Here is a 25,070-nt window from a genome sequence, read left to right on the forward strand (position 1 = left end):
AGATTTCAAAATGACTTCCTCATTTTGGCAGAAAAGGTTTTATGCTTACTGATGATAGTGTTTTCGCTTCTCCAAGAACGTAGCTACTGATGTGCTAAACAGAGATGGAAACGCATTTCCTGGATGAGTTCTGACATGGTGAACATTTACCTCACATGACTGATGGGCTGGTTCTCCCATGTGTATCACATTTCTCAGCATGTAACATCACAAATACTAGCTGACATTAGAGAAAAATGTACCTGATAAAAAAAAAACAAATCTCTAAATTTTTCTCAGATGACTGATTAAAACTAAACTAAACAAACTTTGTACCTCTACTTCGTCTTTATTACAGCAATGCATAATGCTAACCTCTGATAAAATAAAACTTTGCTTTGCCTTGGTTTCTTTATCTTGTAGGACTCAAAATACAAGAAGTTAATTGCCCCAAAATAGTGTTGAGCACAGAAATGAGAAAGACAGACAAAATAAACAGAAGTAAAATAAAATAAATAGAAGTAATTCTCTTCAACTCTGCAGGAGAGTCTGTCTACCTTAAGATTGATTAATCTCAGCGTTGCGAAGCTCCCAATTGCTGGAGATGAGGCTATTGTCTTTATCTATACAGTATTTGTTATAATTGTTTTAAAGAGAGCTAGACACAGTCTCATCAAAAGTTGATCAGAAATGCAAAGAGTGTTTATTTCTTTGTTTTGTCCCTATGATAAGTATTTTCAATCCAAAGAAAGGCATTACTTGCCATAAACTGATTCACTTCTCAAACCAGCTGTGTTTTTGCTACCGAACCTTCTGTTTCTATCGACAGTATATTTACCCATGACCCTTTGCTTGCTCGTTTTACTGTACCGTGAAAAACCATGCAAGTCTGTCATCTGGAACAGATGTTTTGTGTTTTGTAAAGAAAGAGTTCCATGTTTAAAACCGAGATAGAACATTTTTTATAGATTTGGATAAGTTACCTTCTGGGAGAAATAAAAGGTACAGGATGACAGTTGTGGGGATAATCTGCTTAATTTACCTGAACTATGTTTAATGCAGCCATTTGTGCACATTTAATACTGATGCTTAAATGTTTAAAAGAAACCCTCTAACCTCTTGTTTCTGATATTGGTTCCCTCTTATGCTTCATTTAAAGAGGCTGTTTCTTGCTCTGGGCTGGCTGGCTGGTAAAATCTGGGATATTTTTCGCAGGGGCCTTGGTGTAATTTGTTACTCTGAGTCTAGATTTCTCCTTGAGAGCCGCTGTGAGAATAAATAACAGTCTTCAGAAAAGCTTTGTGGTGACACCTTTCTGCTAGAGTTCTAGATTCCTGCAGTCAGCTGCCATAGACTGTCAAATCAGATAAGATTATTCAAAATGAGTTTAAAAAAAAGAACTTAACTGGATACTTTTCACAAAGGATAGTGAATAGGAATATAAGAAATGGCTTCCTCTAGTTTATAGTGTATTCATAAAAAAACAACAACCTTGAATTACATTGTACAACCAATTTGAGCATGAACAGTCTTAGCCGATGCTACAGCTTCTCGAAAGGATTAAGTCCAGACTTTAACTCTTCAAACCCTGTTTTTTACCTGATCAGAAATGGAGTTGCTGGTGCTTATTTTTAATTATCCTGCTAAGTGCAGTAGGATATAGTTACAAGCAGATGATCAGAAATTCTTTATTAGGATTTGAGCGACAGAGCAGAATTTATGGCTTATTGATTACAACGAGACTTTAAATTCCAGAGGAAACATAGCAGCTCACATCCATCACTTCACCACCACCTTGTTTGAGTATTGGTATAATATTTTAAAAGGTTGTTTCACCAATATCTTCTTTTTGTTTGTGTGTTTGTTTGGTAAATAAACTCTGAACCTAGCTGTATTATGTGAGGTTTGCTTTGGATGTTTTTCTGAATTATTCTGATTGGCTCTCAGAGTAAGTTTGATTGGTTCGCCTCCTCCGTTAGGTGTGTCACTGTTCCATGTTTTTACCGTGTGCAGATGATCACTCTCATTGTGGTGCGCTGGAGTTTCAAAGCCTTAGAGATGACTTTAAAACTCTTAGTTGACTTATAGATGTCTATGACTTAATTTCCCACCTGTTTTTTTGCTTCTTCACATCTTTTAGCATATTGTGGCCTACTCACTGTTGACAGAAACTTTTTAATTTAGTGATCAGTTGAATCTTAAGACTTAACATTAACCTGGCCTAGCTGTGAATTACCAAATTAATGTAAAATAATTACAGTTAATTTGTGATTTTATATGGGAGATTTATATATATTTTAAACACACTAAAATTTTGATGTTTTTTTCAAATATTTTCCTAATTTTAAAACTGCGTTATGTGTTAGACCTATTTTTAGTAAGCTAAAGCTAAGCTAATGCCACAAAAATTAACAATATTGACAGGAAATGCATTCGTCCTGGGTCATCTGTCAACCTTTACATCTTACTTGGTGTAAGTGTTATTATAAATCAATTATCAATCTGAACCAAATGACCCACTGAAGCTTCAAGGAGGAACTAATCAGGAAGCAGTGATTAATAAAAAAAATACCTTTTTAGAGTTCTTCCATCCTCCTTGACCCAGGTACTTTGTATTTTCAGCTGAGGTACTTCCCCTGCCTGTAGTAAACGAGTTATATGACATGTGTATGAACATCACATGGATGTATATATAAGCCAGTGTTAGACTGCCCCGACGGTGGTCTGCTGCTCTACAATAATGAGATTGAGGCTGATTCTGTTTTAATTAAACCAATTGTCCAAACAAATTGAAACCGATACCCAGCTTTATTGTAGAAATGTAATTAGAGGAAATGTGTGTATGTGTACATAGAGAAACCAACTCAAGCCAACACTCCTCCCATACATACACGCATGCACTAAGACACCACATACACATGCAAAGGGTGACAGCTGGGGATAGAAATTGGATGTCTATTTACAGATATTCAGGAAAATGAAACTGAAGGGGTGATGTGGGTCAAAGTTGTCGACCTCTTAAGTACACACACAACCCAAACAGCATGAAAAGTGAGATGCAAAGCACTCGGCCATGTACTACACCCCCAGCAGACTCCTTCCTGCATCCCTTTCATTGTAAAGCTTTGTTTAAAACACTGAAAGTCTGCAGTGTTCTTATCACTGCATCGTAAATCCTCAGCATGACACACTCCTCAAAAAAAGATATTTTTTATGCTTTTGATTAACAGTTAAACTGAGAACTTTTGTCTACTTAGCTGCAGTGTGCAATTTCTATGTGTTAGCAACTAGAGCCCTTTGTAAAAGTATTTACTGTCAACTCATTGACTTATCTTTTGGCATTTTTTACCATTATAGCATAGACCCTTAATGTATTTTCTGGGGATTTTATGTCAAAGCTACACCCTTTCATACATAGAGAGATAAAAAAAAACGTATGTCCCCCATAGTGGGACGTCCTTTAAAGTCACATTGAACCAGATGTTTCTTATCACAGTATAGATGCAGTTGTTTTTAAAGGTTATAATAATTTGTGAACAAACAGCATCATGAAGACAAGTGTAAGAAGAATTGTCTGGTCACATAAGAACAAAAAAGAACAAAAAAGATTACATTATACCCCTCTCAGAAGAAACAGCTCACTGAAACGCCATGACCCGGCTCAAATGACTCGTTGGGCAACCTAGGTTACAATGGCGTATACACGGCTCGTCTCTGATCGGCATACAGTGGGAACAGCAAACCTGCATCGACCTGCTAATGTACGTGTTGCACTCGAGCGCAACGTGATGTCACCAGACACACGGCGGTGTTGGACAGAGGCCATGCAACTTACCAGCAGGGGGTCAGACCCAGCTTTTTCTCCAAATGGGAAAGGTGCCAAATTCTGATTGTTAGTGAGGTTAACCCGCTAATTTAGTGGGAGAGAAGCTATGAATAAATCTTTTTATTTTTTAGTTTCTGTTCACCCTGTCTAAGTTTGACTTATTTAGCACAGCAGACTTTGGTTAAAAACACTAAATATGCATCACTGGTACGATTTGCAGATGTGTAAAAAAATTTCTTCTCAAACTATTGGGAAAGCAGATAAATACAAATTAATGTTGCGTTTTTATTTTATGAGCTGAAAATTCAGTTTTTCTTTTTCTATAATATACAATTTCTGATGTTTTTAGAAGGAATGAAAGAACATATACTATGATAGTATGAGTACCCATAGTTCAGGCACTATGGATACTTAAATAAGAGGCTAGATTTTTTTCTTAGAAGTATGAAAGCATTTTTTCCCCCATTTTTGTTGTGTGCCTTTCTTTACTAACTCTGCATGTTTGCAGCTAAGGAACCAAATCACTAGCTTTAAAATATTTAGGAGGCAGAAGAAGATCTCTCAGCAATTGTGGAAGCAGCTGAATATAACTACTTGGTGTACTATCAAAGCAAAAGCAACAGGCCAAAGAAAGACTTGGCCTGAAGAGGCCATCTTTGTGACTTTGGGTCCTGTTTAACTTGGCAGTGGGGTAGCTGTGGCGTGCCCAACAAAATCTGCTAAATCAATTAGAGGGAATGGGCGGAGAAAAAAAGAGGTGGAGGGAACATTTAGGGTGAAAGGGAGATGAAGCTGATCCCCGGCACTGAGATTCAGTGTTTTTAGATGGTTGCATAGTGAAAACAGTATGGTTTGCTAATATTTAGCAACAGCACTTTATACTGGAGGATGTATTTAAGGCTTTGAGGGTTGCATTTGGCGGGGAAGGCAGATTATGGAGGAGGAGTGCCAGATAAAATGTGGCTGAGACTGCATGGAGCCCTCAGACGTTGGAACTATTGAGGGGGGGTCGCATATACATTTGAATGCAAACATCATAGCTACACAAAATGCAAATGCAATACAAATTGAAGCTTTAACTTAGGCATTATTTAAATCTTAAAACAGCTGATATAAACTTTTGTTGGTCATAAAAAGATGTAAGAATACCACTAGGGGGGGTAAATCAAGTGCTAAACCTTAACTCTGCTGTTTAAGCCACTGTGAGCTTTGCTCCTTTGTTCTCTCTGTTTCTCATCTGATGGTGTTTTCCAGAGTAAACACTAGTGTATTACAGCACATGTCAAAGGGGAGATGATGTCATGGGCCGACTACTCATTGACAGTGACAAATTGCAGCCATGTGATATGTTTGTAAAATATAACCCTTTACTGACACTCATATGGAGCAACAAGGGAGAAACGAAGGACGTAGAAAAAAATGTGCAAAAACACATTTTTTAAAAAGTACCCTTTCAGGCTTTATTTCTTCTAGCCAAAGGATTGCTTTGCACAGCTCTGTGGTCCCTAAAGACAATAAGGCTGTCAGGCCAAAGAAAACTGTAATCACTCCTTTTTCTGTTTTGTCCTTTATACAGTTTTTCCACTTCTTTTCTTTGTTCTTTTCTTTACCTTTTCCCTCCCACTCAGTGGATGCTAGAGCTTTCAGGACTGTAGGTTAATTTCATCAGAGCGGGGTCTCATAAGGCCTGAGCTCTGACTCGGAGTTTCCCCTCTCGGCGGCAAACTTGAAAGACTTCATCAACACACCCCTAATTGTGTCTCTCACAGATCCTCATTCAGCTACCCTTTCTTTTTTTCCCTCCCACTCTTGTTTGAGACACACACATCCCTACACACGTAAATGCCTCCACAAGTACTTTAATGCACATAGAGTTAGCAAGCGTGTGGAGGCATTAGATGACATGTGCATATTCTAGGCTCCGCTCGCCGTTCCTGTGTAGGAGTGCAGCAACTGTCCAGTGCAGCCGTCTGGACCAGATGTAGGGGTCAGTGACTCCATCAGAGGGGGGTGCAATATCAGTATCCCCCTCTAGGTCCCAGTGGAGCTATAGCTTTTATTAATCTTTCCTCCTCAGAGACCACATGAACTACTGCTGGAGCTCAGAAGGAAGACTGGTAAAACAGAATATAGTAGTCCTATTTATAAGATATAACATTATGTTTTCTATATTTGTTTCTGTTTTTCTATGGAAAGCAATATTTTCAGATTATTGTAGGCTCAGTCACAACTATTCTTTTATAGTGAAGTAGTGAGATATATTTTGCTCATCAAACAGAAGATATTCTTCATTTTGACACTTCTGTGACCCAAATTATTTAAACTGTTAAATCCCAAGATATATTGTTCATTTTGTTGCTGATTCCATTTATAAGGTTTTGTCATCAGGCTTTTAGCTAGGAATGTTTCATAGCATCTAAGACATGGTACATCACACCTTTAGGCTTTGCCTTTTGAAAGTTAGACTTAGGTTAAATCCTAATTATGGGAAGTATGTGTGCTTGACTGGAGGTGAACATTTTTAATAAGGTAGACATGAGACATGAAGACATGATAATTTAATAGTTCTTTCTAGCGGCTAAGGTCCTCAAGAAGTCCCCATGCATTGTCACTAGGAAGCATATTACTTTACGGTTCTAGCTCCATCTAACTGCCAGCACTTAGTCTGGTTACTACAAACGCACTTCCACCATGGCTAAAATGTTCTTATCGATTTGAACAAAGCACCAGTTTGCATCACTATGTTAAGTGCAATCTCTGGCCAGGTCATACTACCGTACATGAGTACAACTCTGCAAGCGCTAATGCGATTTTTTTTCATGTCACATTGGTGGCAATGCATATAAGGAGCCTCCTACTATGCATAAGGTCAAATGATGTCACAATTTGTGTGGCACTGTGCCAAATTTTTCACCTCTGCCTCAGTGTCCCAAAAATTGTGGGATAGCGGTGGCCTGGTGATTACGGTATGGAACTTGGAATCCTCAGGATCTACATGTAAGTCCCACAGTCTGCCAATGTGGGTCCCTCAGGAAGACTCTTAACCCCACACTGCTCCCTGGGCACTGCACAATGGCAGCCCACTGCTGCCCAAGGGGATGGGTTAAAAATGGAAAAAGTTAATTTTGTTGTTCTATACTTGTGACAGTGTAATGACAATAAAAGCTTCGAAAAAAAAATGGAAACAATGGGCCTCGTCCTAAAAGCCTTTGTACGACCAAAATGATTGTAAAATCCTTTGTACGAGTGGTTTAGGAGAAAGTGTCACATACACCATTTTTGTCCTGTTTTTAATCTTCTCTCAGGTACGAACACAATTAAAGTGTGCTCCAGACTTGAAGTAGAAGTCTTGTACAATCAGTCAGCTGTTATTCAAGCCTAGATTTTACTAATTGACTGTATTTGTTAGTACTCAGAAGCAATTGTCCATTTTATTAGGCTAAATTATTATATATTATGCAACTCTCCAATTGCAAATCACATTTTTATTTGCTGATGACAGAACTATCGGTCACAAGACCTGCAGCTGGCATGTCAGTGTCCAGAAGATTTATTTTGTTGGTATCTCGTAAAAAGAATGAACAGTCAGTGAGTTCTATGTGAGATGAAGCTACTATTGAAATAGCATCTGGAACAGAAAATGGATAGAAAGTTCGGAATAAAGTTCAGCAATTTGAAACTACTCTAACTCTGCATTCATTTCACTTCATGGCAGGTCCTTGGCTTTGAGATTACACAAAATGTGGATGTATTTTTCTGGGACTTGATGGCTTTTCCCCTATAATGTCCTAGACACTTGCCTGAAACATATTGGGTATATTCCTGAAACCTACCAGTATCCTTTCATTAATTGTCTGGTACTGTCTCTGAATTTTTCTTAAGCTTTTCTTTCACCTTCTACGTACTTCCATGTCACTTACCAGATGTTCTTCCACAACTTACCTGGTGCTTTTATCTAATTGTTTTTATATTGCCATTTTTGCATAGCCATATAAAACATGTTTTACTCAAAAACTCCAAAGGACAATTTTTCATTTTTTAGGTACCAGCCTGACTTTTTCTTTAAGGCTGTAAAACGTTCCTACAGTTAACTGTCCAGTTTATACACATGCTTTGGGAGTGATTATCTAGGGTGAATATGGCTGGCCAATGTAGGCCAACACCTACCACTTATAGCTCTCATTTTAGTCTGCTACTTGTGAACCATTCAGATTTTTTTGTTGAATATTCACTATTCAAAAAAGGACTCTTTCACTTAACATAAAGTATTGATGTTAAGATAAATGTAGGATATGTTAAATGCTGCATGTTTCTGTAGCCAATAAGCTTTTATGAAGGTTTTATTTGACAGTCTGATGGATCTACTTGTCGCAGGATGTTTTGAGTAGTTTCGTGCTTGATAAATCTTAGGTCTATAAATACGGGCACAGCATATGTAAACATCATTTAGAAAGCAATCTAAATATTTGTAGACCTCATCAAGAGGTAAAGCTATGCATCCATCTAATGAAAGCAGCTTTAAACTTGTGAAGACTTTCCATAGCACTCATGAGAGTATTTCTTCTTAATTTTATGATAGTGTGCGAAAGCACCGCATGTGTGTCAAAGCTGGGTCAGCTGCCATTTGCAAATAATTATTGCTGTTTGTTTTAACTTTCTGGAAGTTCCAGATGGTGGCTTTAATTTGCTGCTGTGAAGCAGAGTGTCAGGTGAGTTTTAGAAAGCCTTTTTGAAGCATTGTAATGAACTTTCTGTCAGCGCACCAAACATTGTCAAGTTTCTGGCACCCCTCAAAAACCATAAGCACATTTTTCCATGAGGTGTCTTATAGAAGACTTTGAATAATGGGATAGATTTGGCATTTAGACAGGGAGGATTTTAGATTTCAGTGTGCACTCATGTTTGAGAGAATGGTTAATATAAATGCAATGCATAAATGGTTATTCCAATATCTTAACTGTATACTTTTACTAAATTTTACTAAATTACTAAAGCTGCTACAGCTAACATTCCTCATGTTTTGAATAGTGTCTTGGAAAACCTCATGTTATCCTTATATATATCTCTGGATGTAACCCTCTGTTGTTGTAGATGCTTTACTCTGTTCTCACCCAGCAAGAAAAAAGGCTACCCTCCAGATAAATATAATTTATGACTTTGTTTTCTATGTGGTTAAAGCCTGTGTGAATCCTGGATGGAGTGGGGTTCTATTTTCATGCTTTTTTAAAACCATAGTAATCCTGTTGAAGAGTTATTTTCAAACATTAGATATGTTATTTCCATGGGGAATAGAGCTAAACCTTATCAGGCAACATCTTTAATATTGGTTTCGGACTGTAGAAGTGTTAGCACGCTGTCATTCAAAGATTTAGAGGATTCATGCTTGACTTTGAAATATGGAAAGTCTCTTCTGTGCTGAAGGAGCTCAGCAAATATTTAAGATGTTTTCAAATGGGATAACAATAAACTCACTTCATAAACATTGATTTTAAAGATGCTCTTACATATCTCATCTCATATAACCTTTTCTCTTTTCTTTCTTTTAGGTTTAACGAATTCAGCCATGCCTATAACAAGTAAAGGAGCTAGACGAAGGGCTTGGATTGGCAGATACTCTCTCCTTTCAAACACCTGCCAACAGAAACTCCTCTTTTATGTTTTCACTGTCTTAGTTCAGTCAACCTTTGTTTTGGGAGTTCTAGAACTCCAGCTGGATGAAGGTCAGCCAGCAGGGACTATTGTTGGTGACATCAGTGCAGGACTACCACCTGGTGAAACAGCTACCCTTTACTTCATTTCTGACCACGAGGGCACAGGCGTTGGAAGTGACCTTAACATTGATGAGACCACTGGCATCATTACCACAGCACGCCGCCTGGACCGGGAGGAAAGGGACCACTATAGCTTCATTGCAGTGACAATGACTGGCACCACTATTCAGGTGTCGATCACCGTTAATGACATAAATGATCATGCACCTGTGTTTCCCAAAGCAAAAGCTGTTCTGAAGATCCCAGAGCACACCGCTGTGGGAACAAGGTTTTCCCTGGATCCTGCCACTGATGCTGACAAGGACCAGCTGACTACCCAAGGCTATACCATTCGAGAGGGCAACGTTGGACAGACATTTAAGCTTGAGACAAGGAAGGGTGCTAACAAGTTACTTTATTTAGACTTGGTGGTCAACGGACTACTGGACAGAGAGAAGCGCTCGTCATACACCCTGGTGATAGAGGCATTTGATGGAGGCTCACCAAGAAGGATAGGATCTATGACTCTAGAAGTGACAGTAACAGACATCAATGACCATGCACCAGTCTTTAATCAGAGCAGATACCATGCTATCATTTCCGAAAGCCTCCCTCAAGGAAGTAGCATTTTACAGGTTAGGTCAAGCCTTTTGATTATCTTGGCTTGGGTTTAAAGAGACTAACAAGCGTTTTTAAATGTTGAAACTTTTTGTTTTCACAGGTGTTTGCAATTGATGAAGATGAAGGCGACAATGGTCTGGTCCTTTATGAAATCAACCGCCGTCAGAGTGATTCTGAGCGTTACTTTGTCATTGATCTAAAGTCAGGTGTCATCACTCTCAATAGACCTCTGGACTTTGAGGTAAAGAGAGTCCATGAACTGGTGGTCCAGGCCAAAGATAATGCTAGCCAACCTGAGGTAATTACTGCTATTTATGGCATTTAACAATGAGCACATTTTATATTTAGTGGTATTTAAGTAGGTGAAAAGTCCTCATGACTGCTTGTGACTTTCGAAATAATGTCGCTTTTTGTTTTTATAAATGTAAATCCTAAAAAATGGTATGTTAAATATTTCTTGGACAGTTGCCAATTTGTTGGACAGTTGTTAGTCATCAATCATGGAGAACCAGAGATTAGCAATGTATTGCAGCAAATATTTCATGGTTCTATTATAACAAGAAATATATATATAGCCTATAGAAAAATGTTAATACTGTTATCACTTCTTCTCAGGTCACTAATACATTTGTGACAATTCATGTCCGTGACTTCAATGACAACCAGCCAACCATGACCATCATCTTCCTCAGTGAGGACGGCTCACCGAGAATCTCAGAAGGGGCCCAACCAGGCCAGTATGTTGCTCGGATATCTGTTACTGACCCAGACTACGGGGAGTATGCTAATGTGAACGTATCCCTAGAGGGGGGTGATGGGAAATTTGCGCTAACAACCAAAGACAGCATAATTTACCTGATATACGTGGACCAGGTTTTGGACAGAGAAGAGCGGGATTTCTACCATCTCAGGGTGATGGCCACAGACTCAGGCACACCTCCCCTCAGAGCTGAATCCTCTTTCACGATCCAGGTGACAGATGTCAATGACAACCCTCCACAATTTGACCAGCAGACCTACAGACAAACCATTCCTGAGGTCGTCTACCCAGGAACGTTTGTTCTTCAGGTTACAGCCAGGGACAAGGACCAAGGCCAAAATGGGGATGTGCGGTACAGCCTGCTAAAGGCTGAAAATTCTCGCTCTGATTGGTTTTCAATTGATCCAGTTACGGGGATAATCACCACTGCAACAGCTCTTGACTTTGAATCAGAGCCAGCGCCCAGTGTAACTGTTGTTGCAATGGACGGTGGTCGGCCGCCTCTGTCTGCTACAGTGAAGGTAGATATTGTGCTTCAGGATGTCAATGATAATGCGCCAGTGTTTGCCAAGAGTTTCTACAATGCCTCCATCAAGGAGAATACCCCAGCTGGCACCTGCTTCTTAGAGGTAAGAAAAGCAAGAACCACGTATACTTACTTTCACTCCCTTCAATGTCTTCTCTTACTCTTTTTGTTCTTCTTTCTTTTTCATTTGGATGTTCACTCTTCCCAAAGAACTGTTGTCCTGCTTATCTAGGCAACCCTTGTATAGATATATGCCTTGTGCTCTTATCTATTTGTTTAGTCTTTTTTTTTTTCTAATATCTTTTGACATTTACTCCCTACACTCAACCCTTATTTATACATCAGTTTAAAGCTGGAACTCTGATTGTATAAAGTAAGATATGGTCACAAAAAAGACTGGTTCGAATCTTAGAAGATTGCAGTACTATTATGGTCTAAGTTATTAATTTGTTTTCTATTTTAGGAGGAAAAGATTTATAAAAGGAAGAAAGAAGGGTTTAACAAAGGCAGGGGGAGTTAGACTTTACCTGAATTCCTAAAGCTACTGCAGGGAGATTTACTGATTTTTGGTTTGTCCTCTCTCTAACCCCATAGGGTAACCATGGTTTCCAATCCAGTTGCGTAGGTTGAACCCTGGATATCAGTGCTTTATCTCGTTGGAGCTTTTCTTCCTTTGCTTTTATAATGAGTCCAGCAGCTCATGTATTGTAGAACAACCTCTGTTGAGAAAGAAAAGTGAAGGTCTGGCTGTTTGTCTTCAGTAAGGTCTTACTGCAGCATCTTTTACTGTTAGACCAAATTTTTTTGCAGTATGATTTTGGCCCTCTAGAAAGAAAAAGAGGTGTGATAAGAAAATGTTATATTCATTCACAAAATATTTAGAACAGCTCTGCTCTTTAAATACCCCACAATATGGACCTGAATAAAAGAGCAATTCAGTCACAAGAAGTGGTTAAATATTTGTAGTTCAGAATTCTTATTTATTTCACAAGCCATTTCTAAAGCTTGGTCTATGTATATATTGGCCAGCTCTATCAAAAACTATGTTAGAAAACTTTGTATTCGACTACTAATTTATACCTTCAGGAAACTTGTTAGACCCCCAGGTGAGTTGTTGCAAAGGTTGCAACCATCTCTCCCTCCATTCTCTAATCTTAGCTGGAAGATATTCTGGCTGTGAGAAGTGGGGTTACCCCATGCAAGACATCATGAGTGTTTTTTTTTTCAGTAGGCTGCTTAGAGTGACAGATTCGAGTTGCTTATTCCACAATTTTTTTCTCTTTACTGTGACCCAGCCAAGAGACTCTTAGAAAGTTTCCATGCAAGGGTTGTGATTTGCAGCATAACAACAGCTGATGTCAATGTTTTTTCTATGTCAGTAGAATATCTGGCTGCTGAGATGAACATTATAAGAACATGAAGATTGAACATGCTTACTTGAGATGTTCCAGCAAGCAAACAGCCTAAGAAATATTTTGATTTTCATAATTGTGCTATATTTTAATTCATTTAGTAATTTTTTGAGCATTAGATATCCTGCTCTGGGTGAGCTTAGATTACTGTTTTTGTGGGATTTTATTTGAATTAGGCAATCCTATTGTGAGCTTTTGTCACGTTCCCCCGAGTGAAGACAAATGTAGACTGTTCTCAGAATTGTACCAGTATTTATAAAAGATAGCAATCAGTGTTTGGATATTGAAATTATCATGCTGACTTGGCTGCCTTGGGTTTGGACAGTTGTATTAAACAGGGGGAGACAGCCAATGTTTCATATCTAAACAAGAAAATGTATTATAAAAAAAAAAGTATGAGGTAGGTTTCTCTTGTTTTGACTATGGTTCAGTTCCAGGTTTTCTTATGGCTTTCTTGCTTTCTCTTTTACCCCATCTCTGTTTCTCTCTTTTACTTTATAATTTCTCACTCTTTTCTTAGGCATACACACTTCCAGTCTGTGTGTAGGAAGTGTCTTATCAGTTTAGCCACTCTTACAATCTTTAATGTGCTGGACTGTTTATCCAGCCACGACACAAAGGGGTTATTTATTTTTTGGTTTCCTTGCTTTCCTCTTCCTCTACTTCCTTTAAGTATTTCCCAGGCATGAGAGGTTATAAGGCCTGCTGGTGCGTATGGCATACATATTCATCATAGCTCCTTTCATAACCCGAGGTGTTAGAGGGCATGAGAACATTGAGAATTTATGGATGATGATGAATAGTGACATTCTCATGTGGGGATGGAACTCTTGGGCATTACAGTGTGATTATAAATGGATTATCAGTGCATCATGAGAAATCTCTCTACCTTCCCCCTCCAATCGGCACCCTTTAAGCACTGTAGTTGAAATTACTAACAGATGATGGACTCTCCTTATCTTTAGGTAGTAAGGCAAAGTAATTAGCTGTATTATCATGGAACTGTGAAAGGTTTGACCATCCATATTGAGTAAATAATGATTCTACTTTGTCTCAATCTGTTTCTAAATAGAGATACTTGTTAGGGATCTTGCACACTTTGTTACATTCTTTTAAACGTCTTATTTAATAGTCTTTTTTCATGCAAACAATATGCTGACTGCAATAGAAAAAAGTGGTCTAAGTCTCAAATTTGATTTACACTTATGTTACGAAATCACGTTCTTTCTGACTTGAATTTAGTTTAAAATTCAGACTTGATTTTATATATTTGTCTCGAGACTCAAACAATCTTCATCTAACATAATCAGAAGTAAACTAATGCTTGATTTAACTGAAAACATACATAGATGAATCGAAAAATGAATTCAGGTTTAACTAATTAGTGGATGTTTTAAAAGATAACAAACTTAGCTGATCACATTTATTGCACTCTTTAATAGTAAAGTATCAAAGTGTTGATAAAGAACCAAGTTTTCAGTTTTTTTGTTTTGTTTTCTTTTTGTAAAAACAAAACCTGCTAAAGTGTGAGGACAATGTTGACGTGCGTCCTTTACAACATGCATCACATGTTCGAGCCATGCAAATCATCTTGGGTCCAAAAAGCACACTGTAGGGCGAAAACCTGGGTTAAGGCCTTCTGCAAAGATCTTCTGCATTCCTTTGCACTCTTGCTTTCTCTGCTTGCAAAAGGTACCACTTGTATTTGTTGCCACAGCAATCTATTCCTGAAAGTACGTATTCACCATAACCTGTCGGTGCGTTTCTTACACAAGCTGAGTTTACAATAACATAAATGGGAAATCAAAAAGACCTGATTTTGATGGGAGTTCAGTATGGAGATTTCAAGAGAGCAATTCTCATGCAAACATGTGCAGGTGCATGCCCATATACACACTCCTGTACACTACTGAAGCTAAGATATCACTTCCAGCAGGTGATGCCTCTTCCCTGTAATGTTCATCATGTGGTTTTCAGGTCAGGCCTGTTAAACAGCACTCAATCACTCAGTCCGACGTGCAGATGTGCTCATTTGGGAGCAATTTTGAGAGAGGGAGAATAGCTCATTCCTGCTGGTGTAGAATGCCATAGCAGCATTTTTGATTTTTGCAGAGAATGCCGGTAAAACACTGTTTGTTTACAGCATCTGCTTTTGGAGAGTGACATTTTGTAATGTATAAGGGTGAATGAAGTGTTGGACAGCATTAAAAATCAGATCATGTTAAAATACACATCTGTAAAAAACAAAGACTACATCCTCCCTGTTTATCCCTCAGATAACTACAAATATTTTAAAGGCTACAAAATACTTTGCGGACATTCTGAGTACAGTCTAAAACATCTGCATGTTAAATGGGAATTTTCTTTTCTTGGGATTACGACTCTCCAGGAGAGGTTTAAGACATCTGTAGAACATAAATTCTTTTTAAAATCAAGTTTGATTGAACCAATTTTAAGGCTCTACAGAAGATGTTTTCTTTGGTGTGCAAAACGAATAATAAAAGGGGTTACAGCTGTAGTCAAAGAAATATTCTGAGAACACTGGAGGATACAGAAATATTAAAAAATGTCCAAGGTTTTCAACATATTTTACCATGTATAATTTAAGAGGTGGAACATGCATTTCTATTTAGTCTCTTTGAGTTAGTTCTTTATGGTGTCATCTTTTGCTGTACTTAAAGCTGCAGTTGAAGATTATCACTATCAGCTTTGCATGTCTAGTCATTAAACCCAAATTTTCTTTGGAAAACAGCTTAGACTCAACAATATACCGTAATATAAATGGTGTGTTCAAGATGACATGAAATTTTCAGGGAATACAAAAGGCTAAAAAAATCTCTTTAGGTCTTATTTGATTAGAGCAGCTGCTTCCTGCAGTTTCTTCGCCAGCATATTGCACGCTATTTTGGGAAGGACACCCTTGGAGTAGTGCGTCAGTATGAGAAATTGCTTAGGAAATTTGCAGATTATAGGAAACATCTTCGTTTTCCGGTTCAATTTGCATGTTTTCTAAGCCATAACAAGGCTTTTGTTGGGCCTCTATAAAGCCTGGAGCTCTACAGTAATCCAGACATTTTGAATTGAGAAAGCTTTCTGAATGGAAAGCAAATTATCTTCAAACTTGGAAAACAAAATCCAGTGGTTTGTTATTAACTTTTTTGGAATTTCTTTCTTTCCTTGCAAAATGATAAGTTTAAGCAGGGCCTTTTTGATTATTACAGCAGTGGCATCTCACTTTTACAAAAAGGTCATATTCCTACAACTCCTCCACAGCTACTATTGGCATTTAGGCTGCTTCTGTATCAATGAATGCCTGGTTTGCACATCGAGGTAATCAGGCGGATTTTTGCCCTAATCTTTCTCCGACAAGAAACTTAGTTTCTCGTAATGGCTGTTGAAATTATCTTACGAGATTATCCTCCTGTGTGTGATGTGCTCAGAGTATGGGAGACTCCATCAATGACCTGCCAAATGTTAGTCAAAATGTATGCAGATGATGCTGTAGTTTTTATTCCTGCTAAAACATCTGAGGTGGAATAATTTGTCCTCATAGCAGCTCTGGTAAACATATGTAATGTTCACAAAAAAACTATGAAGCTAGATTGTTCCAATGTGTTCCATAATAGTTTCCCATATAGACTGCTGTACTACATCCTGGTCATTAACTGAAGAAAAGAAACTGAAAGTCTATAAAAACCCTTTACAAAATATCAATCAAAATCTTATGATGAAACACTTTTTATCACAACATCACTGCAATGTGCTCAAGAAATACAAAAAGCCCAATTTTCAAAAATGTATTGATTCTAAAAATTTCTACCTTATTTACAAAACCCTTCATGGTTTGGCCCCGACCTCGCTTTCTAAATATATTACTGTAAACCTAAACCAGTGAGGGATCTCTACACTAGAGCCTCCTGTAGAGGAAATGTTGAAATCCATCTCAGAAGATCAACATTTGGACGAACTCTCCAAGAGATGAGGTCACATTTGGAACAGTCTGCCAAGAGATGCAAGAAAATACTTGTCATACCTAATTTTTGAAAATAAATAATCAGTTTTACTTTTTAACCACAATTATATCTGTGCAGGTTTTATATACTTATGTTTCATGTATCTATTTCTTGTATGTCTTGGGACTATACATGCAAATTAACAGACTTGCTAGAATCTTGCACATTTCAAATGTATGTATTTTTTGTGTGATTGGATGGTTATTGTTGCACACTGGCCTGTTTAAATAAATAAATCTAGTATACTCAGAAGGACTCAGGACCGCTTTGACCTTATATGTTGCTGTATTGTTACTGATTTCCCTTCTAACATCTGAATGACAGAATTTGCAGCTGTTTTTTAAGATTAAATATTGAGATAAACATTGAGATGTTCAAAACTATTTTTTTTTTTTTTCAGAATCTAATGCTGCTTCGGTGTTAGTAAAAAAATAAAAAATCTAAATTGTGTTTATTAAGGCCATAGTGATTTCTTGGAAAACATTAGTGAAAAAGAAGCTTTGCTTAGATTGAGGAACACATAAAAAATCTCTGGGATAGAGTTTAATTGGAATGGGGTGTATTGGATATTATTTTGGAGTATAAAGTAAAGGGGGGTTGAACAGAATTGCATGCCAGACCTTTGATTTTTTTGGTGATTTTTAAAAACATTTTTTAAAAGTATGTTTTGCTTTAATATATACCCATTAGTTCTTATGTTTTGCTTCCTTTTGGAAGTTGAATTTTATATGTATTTTACCATCATCAGTAATGCATCTTGATTTGACTTGACTTTATTAATTTTTGTTTGTAAAGATACATAAATTGCCCTGAAAGTACTTTCACAAGGAAAATCTGACCCCAGGTAAATTCTTAACTTACAGTCATACATTGGTAGAAGCATATGAATGAAATACATTTCATAAGAAGAGTTTTTTTTGACAAAGACTTTATTCCTTTAGAAACTTCACTAGCTGAGTCTTACATTTTGATGTACTCAAAACTAGGTAAAAAATTACAATTAATAAAATAAGGTTTTCCCCTTTATGTTTCTCAAAGATCTCCATGTCGACATTATGAAGCATCTAAAAATAAATTTAATCAGCTTCCCTTAAATGTTTTATCTAGATTAATAATTCCTTTGATTTTGATTCTTTAGTTTTACCCAATGAGCACTTCTGCAGTTGGAAAGGATATAACAACAGTGGGAATATATTAAACAAGCACAGATGTGTTTGGTGTGAAGAAACAAAGCAATCGCATAAAAAATAAAAGACAGGTTGCTTTTGCCAGGTATTAGTCCTACAAAACCACCTAAGCAAACAAAACATCCTGTTCTGTTAGAGGAATCCGCTCTATTGGTTCTGATGGCAATATTAAGGATTAGTTTGCTTAAAGTCTCTGTACCCTTCATATAGCTGAATACTAATGATACTTAAAACAAACACATGTATTCACTTGAGACTTGCATTTGTTAAACCAATATCAATGGAGCAGGAGACGTACGGTGACGCATTGCAAGCGCTGAGGTTATTCATCTTTTGCTTCCCATAAGAATAAACCAGTCTCCTGCTGGTGTCATGCTGAATCTGAGCCCCTCACTCTAAAAACCAGAGCCAGAAAAAACCACAGCGTGCACTTCGAGGTTTAGACCGTCTGCTGAAGCCCAGTTCCACAAAACACTCACTTTATTTTATTATGCTTAAAAGTGTGTTGGGAGATGAAATTTATTGTTCAGTTGATATTTCCAGTTCTGCTTACTTTCGTGGACTTGCAGTTGGACTGTAGAGAGCCACTCTACTTTAGTCAACCTTTTTCTTTTTTTGTGTATTTTGATGAATCTTTTAGCACTTTCTCTTTTGTTGGTTCAACAGCCAAGTGAAGACAGGTTATGATTTGCAGTGATCCCTGGAACCAAATGTGTCAGTGGGATCTAAAAGGTGATAAATGTTAACAAATGGCAGGGTTCACTCTCAAAGAGAAGCCCCTGTGATAGAAAATTTGGTGAATCATTTCATGCTGCTAACAGCTGGCTCTGTTCTGACATGCTTATGTCTCTGTGGTACGAATACTGTCAATTTAACCGGCTTGCTCTCACCAACTCACACATCACCCAGGTCTGGGCCATGTTGACAGGATGTATGTGACAAGGGATCAGGATTGTGTGTCTGCTATGTGAGCTATTCTCATAACATCCATCATCACTCAGTGAGAATTCATCACCTGTTTGCTACTGGAAGCTCTGATCCTATGGAGAAAATCCATTATGCTTTGACTGCGCTTGTGAAATTTACAGATAATGAACCAGGATTTTTGCTTCAAAGGGTGAAGTAATATTAGCCATCAAACCTACTAGGACGTCCATTTAAATGTTAACTCTTTGCGTAAACCTTTCTTTAGATAGAATTTATTGTTTTCAGGTCATTTTGTTTGTCCAATTTGTTATGAATGACATATGACATAGTAAATTATTTTTAAAGTTTATTTTTAGTACCTTTGAATCAGATTAATAATATATTTGATTACAATCACACTGGGCGTTATACACAACCTAAATGGAAACTGACTAGAAAGCAAAGTAAAGTATATATCAGCCCAACTCAAGAATAACAAACTAGCAAAGAACTTTTAATTTTTTTCAGATGCTACGAGATTATGTGGCATGGTGACAAATGAATTCGATAAACGTAATAAATTTAACTCAATTCTTTCTCACTGTTTCTGTGTCCCTAAAAGTGAGCATAAAAACACTGTACTAGAGCTAACTGCTAAAACAACAGATGCTGCAATGTACAGCTCTCTATTAGCATTGGTTGATATGTTGATTGATTACTTATGATGTGTTTGATTGATGCCATATTGCACTGTTTGGGAAGGAAAGGCTGACGTTCAGCAGTCTGTAAGACTGATGTATGAACCTTTGTTTCTATAGTGGAGGTAATCTTGAAAGAAATCCTTTTAAAGTTTATCGATTAAGTGGTGCTACTCTGTAACATTTAGATGTATCCGTTTGCCAATGCATCTGGATTAAAATAATGAATTTTTGTCTATAAACTGACTGATATACTTGTATGTATGAGCTACCTCAGCTAATTGATTAATTGAGATTTAATACGACTAAATGCTGCAATATAATGGGTGTCTAAATCTGGATTAGTACAACAGGGGGGCAGCAATGTGCCCGGTGGCGCCCAGCCTGCATGAAAAGAACAAGAAGAAGATTCCACTAAACGGCATTATACGGTAGCTGCAAGTTAGAAACATGTTCATTGGTAGTTTGTAACCTGTCAAATACCTCGATATACATTAGAGATAAGTTCCTGATAAGTTTCACATAAGTCATAGACAAGTTACATATTGGTTGCGGATAAGCTGGACATCATGACTTATGAGTAACTTACACTTAATGTGTGTCAACGATCAGATAACTGTAAATTATGGTTCACATAATAACATACGCTGGCATACATCAAGACGTGTGCAAGTGTGCTTCAGAATCCCCATAACCTATACAAAACTGACCCATAACTTATGCAACATATGCCAGCGTTTTTCCAGATTTTTCGAACGTCAGGCATAAACTGGCTAAATCGTCAAGGTGTGACAGGGACTTAATCAATCCAAGTTTTAAAAGAAAGTGGCAAATTTCAGTATATAATGGCAGCTAGTAAAAAGATTTCTAAGGTAGCCTCCAGGACTGCATTAAGCTTTCATCTTTTGACAAAAACCTCAACCACCTTAAAAAACCAAAGTGCATAATAGGAATTTCCACATTTGTTGAGGTAGCAATATTTATCTCTTTAGCTGCAGAAGGTTGCTATCAAGGAGATGGCAGCAAATGAGATAATACTCTCCTTAATAGCATTGTTTGATACATGGACTGAGTTTATACAGCTCTTTTCTAGTTATACTGACCACTCAAAGTGTTAAAAAAGATCTTCATTCAACAAGTCAAACTTAATCTTCTGTATGAATTCAGCCTTTTACTGGTAAAGTCGAAAAAATCAATGCTGCAGATAGTTTCCATAATGACTGTTTTATCAGTAAAAATCAGTTTTAAGTAAATGTTTACACTTTGAACTATATTATAACATTACTGCAATATTAGTTTTAATGAGAATTAAACACATTTGCTTTACCAGGTGTCCTTAAATTTGAAAACGGAAACCTGTACACTGTAAGCTAAGAGGGAAAGCACAGAGCATTCTTTTCCATTGGAGGGACCAGTTCAGAGCCCAGATTTTCCACTGATCTTGTAAATATCTCTCTTTTTCAACAATAATTATCTTCAAATGTTGAACTCTTATCAAACAGCTTTTATTTTGCACAGAGCATTTTTCAGCTCTTTTTGTGGAAATGCTTTCAAAAGTGGTACTTCAGTTCCACTTTTCTTCCATATGCTTCAGTATCAAGTTGTTGGGATATGCCATGGTTCAAACCTATCAGTGTTCAATCATGTGTGATCTGACTTGCCTTTCCCTGTGTAGAGGGGATGGCCTTACGCCTCATTAAGCTCAATACTCTTTACCATATGGCAGTATGAGCTTTCCTTCTTTCATTGCCTTTTTTCTGCCTCTCCAGTTTGACTTTCTTTTTTTTTTTTTTTTTTTATTCTCCATCTCACCAGTTATGGATTTCTCTCTTTTAGGGCTTTCATCCACTCAGCCCTTTAGCTCACGTCTCATTAACTTTAGTTCCAATAGCGACTCAATTAAATATAAAAAATTATAATTTTGTTGCATTTACCTGCCATCTGATGTTGCTTTAAGATTTTTGACCACCCAAGCATGAATTTGTTGTTACTCTGCTTACACAGATAAACTCTGGATTTTTCAGTTTTCAATTTAACTATAGTAACACTGTTATATAACATGCACTTTTTTCCATTTAATGAATAATTGAAATCCATTAAATGTACTATGCTATTAACATGCGTTTTATGGATCTCTCCATCTTGGTTTTCTTGCTTTCTCAAATTAAAGCAACAGATTTTGTGTTCCTTCCAGTATGTGAAGTCCAGATATCTGGACTTGTCGTGGGATGGCCATGGAGCTATGCTGGTTATGCTGCAGCTGTAGTGATGTTGTGTATTGATTGGATGAACCTGCAGTTGTATTTAAAGGCAGACGTTGATCTATGGGTGGCATTGTGGTAGGGTTCCTTTTGGGGTTTATGGAAGGTCGGGTCTTCAAAAGGCTGAGATCCACCTGCAATAATCTTCCTAGGGCTCTCTCGCTTCTATGGACTATTGGATGTCTAAGTCTCTCAGCTACTATCTGTCTTTTTCAGGTCCTGTGGGCAGGTCTGTGGCTCCTTACATCTGCTTTTGAACATCCCTATTGAGAGACCTTGTTTACATTGGCCTTCACACATACAGATTTTACAGCTTCAGTTGCCATGCAGTATATATTGTATTGTATTCAATACTGTATTTTTACTGTAATACAAATTGTAATTAGAATGTGATTATATACATATAAGTAAGGACAATATAGCAAAACTGTAATGTACGGAAGAGGATTAGGGCCACTGGAAAAAAAAAAAAAGTTAACTGATTTTTTTAATTTTATTTCAGTATAGTATGGGAAAAAAGTCAGATGATAGTACTATGAAGTTCATAGTACTATCATCATATTTACAGATATAATCTGCATTGTTCTTCCCATATATCTCTCTCTACACTAGCTTCTCCGCTCAGTTTTTCTTTGGGCTTCTGTTGGTCTGCTTTTTTCTCTGAGTAACCAACCATCACTCGCTAGAGTTGTGTTTGTTGGAATCACACATTTTCTTGCCTGATCTCTGCAGCCTTAGAATGAAAACACCATCAACCACATAAAAAATAAAAGTCATCCACATAAAAAGGTCACAGTCACACTGCAATAGAGCACCAGGTGGTCCTGAGGCTCTCTGCAGTTCATTAGGGCCTACTGATCTAATTTAACATCACACTGAGTTAAGTTGGTGTAAATTAACATGCTTCCTCTGTTTCCTCGTGTCGTATTTACTTTGGGAGGGGGTTCTCCAGTTTAGGGCAGCAGGTGGTCAGTCATTTAGAGGTGAAGGGCGGCATAAGTGCTTGCTTCCCAGTATATCGGTTTCTGTCATTCGATTATACTGAGAGATTTTAGAGCCTTTAGACGACAAGTTCGTTTGGGGGGGGTCTGCCAAGAGATGCAAGAAAATTAAAGAAAAATCACTGTGACAAGAAAGTTTTTTTTATTACAGCGTGATAAAAGAGATTACATGTTAAAAATCATATTTGTGTGTATGACAGTTTTTGCAACGACCAGATCGTTTACATGCAGTTCCTTGCTTTCCCAGACTGATCTTTCTTTGGATACACCAATCAGAGTTTGGTGGCAGGTTTCCCATCCCTGGTTTTGGTAAAGCTTTGACCTGCTGATTTCTATGTTGGCTGATTTAAATTTCTCCTCCAGAAGAATATTAAGAACGAATATGAACAACCTTAAAAAAAAAAAAAAAAAATCATTTTCTAGGCTTCCTGCCATGAGCAATCAGTAATTCTTTATATTGGGACTGGAGACAAACATGCTGCTGAGTGAAATACAAGTTGCTTTAAAATGCATGCAGTGTTATTATTCTAACACAGACAAAACATGACAACCAAATTGGAAAAACTGATTTTTTTTTTTTTTTTTTTAGAATAAGCTAAATGAATGTTATCTGCAATACAAAACACACTGTGTCTATGTATTTAAAAAATACTTTACCCAATATTTCCAGATCCCAGCATGTTTCGGACTATGTTCAACCTTAATATTATCCCCAGAAATATATTTTTTCTGAAGATGGCAAACTTAGAATGCTCTTCTTCTACACTGATATTTGTTGTCAGTGAGATCTGGAAGTGTTTAGATATGGTGGACTTACCAATGTGGAAACAAATGCAATATAGTGTTTCGGACTAAAAATTTTCCGTCTGTCTTGTATGACCTCCTCCTGAGTAACTATAACATATAGGTATGCTGAAAGCAGAGGAGAGGGTAACATTAATATTTTCGCACTAATGGTGCCAAAAGACACAGCATTCAATGACATGTCTGGTGTCTGTTTTAGTTTAGTCTTTGTGCGATCACAGAAACAGCAGATAGCAATGAAAGATATTTCATATGCAATATGTTCCAAATCGCTCCTCTTGCTTTGTTTTACATCTCCCACACGCACCTCTGTCATGCGTTTACCTCATATTGTCTTTTCTTTGGACTTCAGCTTTTATAAGAACAGTTCCCACCATGAGATGCCTATTTAAGGTTGGAGTGAGAGAAAGTTTCCACTTGCTTATAGTGGAATATTTTACAAGAGATCTTTTTCTACCGCTCACCTGCCCTTCCTAGCCTGCTCTGCTGTTTTTCTATTCACTTTTTTTTGTAAGTCCGTTCAGTGCCTTGACTTTTCACGCACTAAAACTTGGTGTTTTCTCATACATTTCACAACATATTCATATTCCTGTCTAGAAAATACTCTCTAAATGAAATTGGATGTGTGTACAAAGGTTAACTGTAGCGCAGAATGAAACCAGAGTCCTGGCTTTAAGGGTCGAAACCACATAAAGTAGGAAGCTTATTTCCACTGGCGGCCCTCGTGCATGCATGCATGTGCGCCTGCGGTTGTTGGCAACTGTGTGTCAGACGAGGATAGAAGTACAACAGGAGTGGAAATTATTTTACCGTTGACATGGGCAACTGCTTGACTCTGTTTCGATGAACTGTAAAAAACCTTCAGATGTCTGGTCAAAAGGAATAGAATAAAAGAAAGATGACAACAAATATTATTTTTCTCCAGTGGCAAACTTGAAATTTTTATAAAGATTAAAACACCTTTTACTGTATTTTTTTTGAGACAAAGTTAACATCTATCAAATTTCTACTTGACATATTTTCATTGGAAATTATTTCAGTTTTTTGTATTTCTGAATATATTTTTAAAGTCTCACGAGGGTATAAGTTGATTATTTATCCATAATATGTCATAAGCACCAGTTTTCCTTCACCATGTATTTGATACACTTCATGGTGGTCTTTTCACTATTTTCAATCAGCCTTACAGTAACTCGTCATTATAGGGAAGTAATTCTTCACCCCCTCTTACAAGCTCTTTGACAGAAGTCAGATCACACATAAGGTGTTTTGATTGGAGCAGCAAAGGGACTCAAAGATTAATCTCCCTGACCTGAAACAGTAGTT

General features: G+C 37.3%; 1 protein-coding gene across 1 annotated transcript in view; it reads left to right on the plus strand.

The window, feature by feature from the left end:
* LOC107087924 (protocadherin-16-like) overlaps positions 1–25,070 on the plus strand; it is a 108,322-nt gene that overhangs the window by 10,222 nt on the left and 73,030 nt on the right. The window contains exons 2-4 of the mRNA XM_015379768.1: positions 9,352–10,190; positions 10,277–10,474; positions 10,792–11,565. Coding sequence (XP_015235254.1) covers positions 9,369–10,190; positions 10,277–10,474; positions 10,792–11,565 — 1,794 coding nt within the window. The 5' untranslated portion in view covers positions 9,352–9,368. The remainder of the gene's footprint in view (positions 1–9,351; positions 10,191–10,276; positions 10,475–10,791; positions 11,566–25,070) is intronic.

This window comes from Cyprinodon variegatus, unplaced genomic scaffold (assembly GCF_000732505.1).
Source record: "Cyprinodon variegatus isolate N-32 unplaced genomic scaffold, C_variegatus-1.0 Scaffold199, whole genome shotgun sequence".
Lineage (NCBI taxonomy): Eukaryota > Metazoa > Chordata > Actinopteri > Cyprinodontiformes > Cyprinodontidae > Cyprinodon > Cyprinodon variegatus.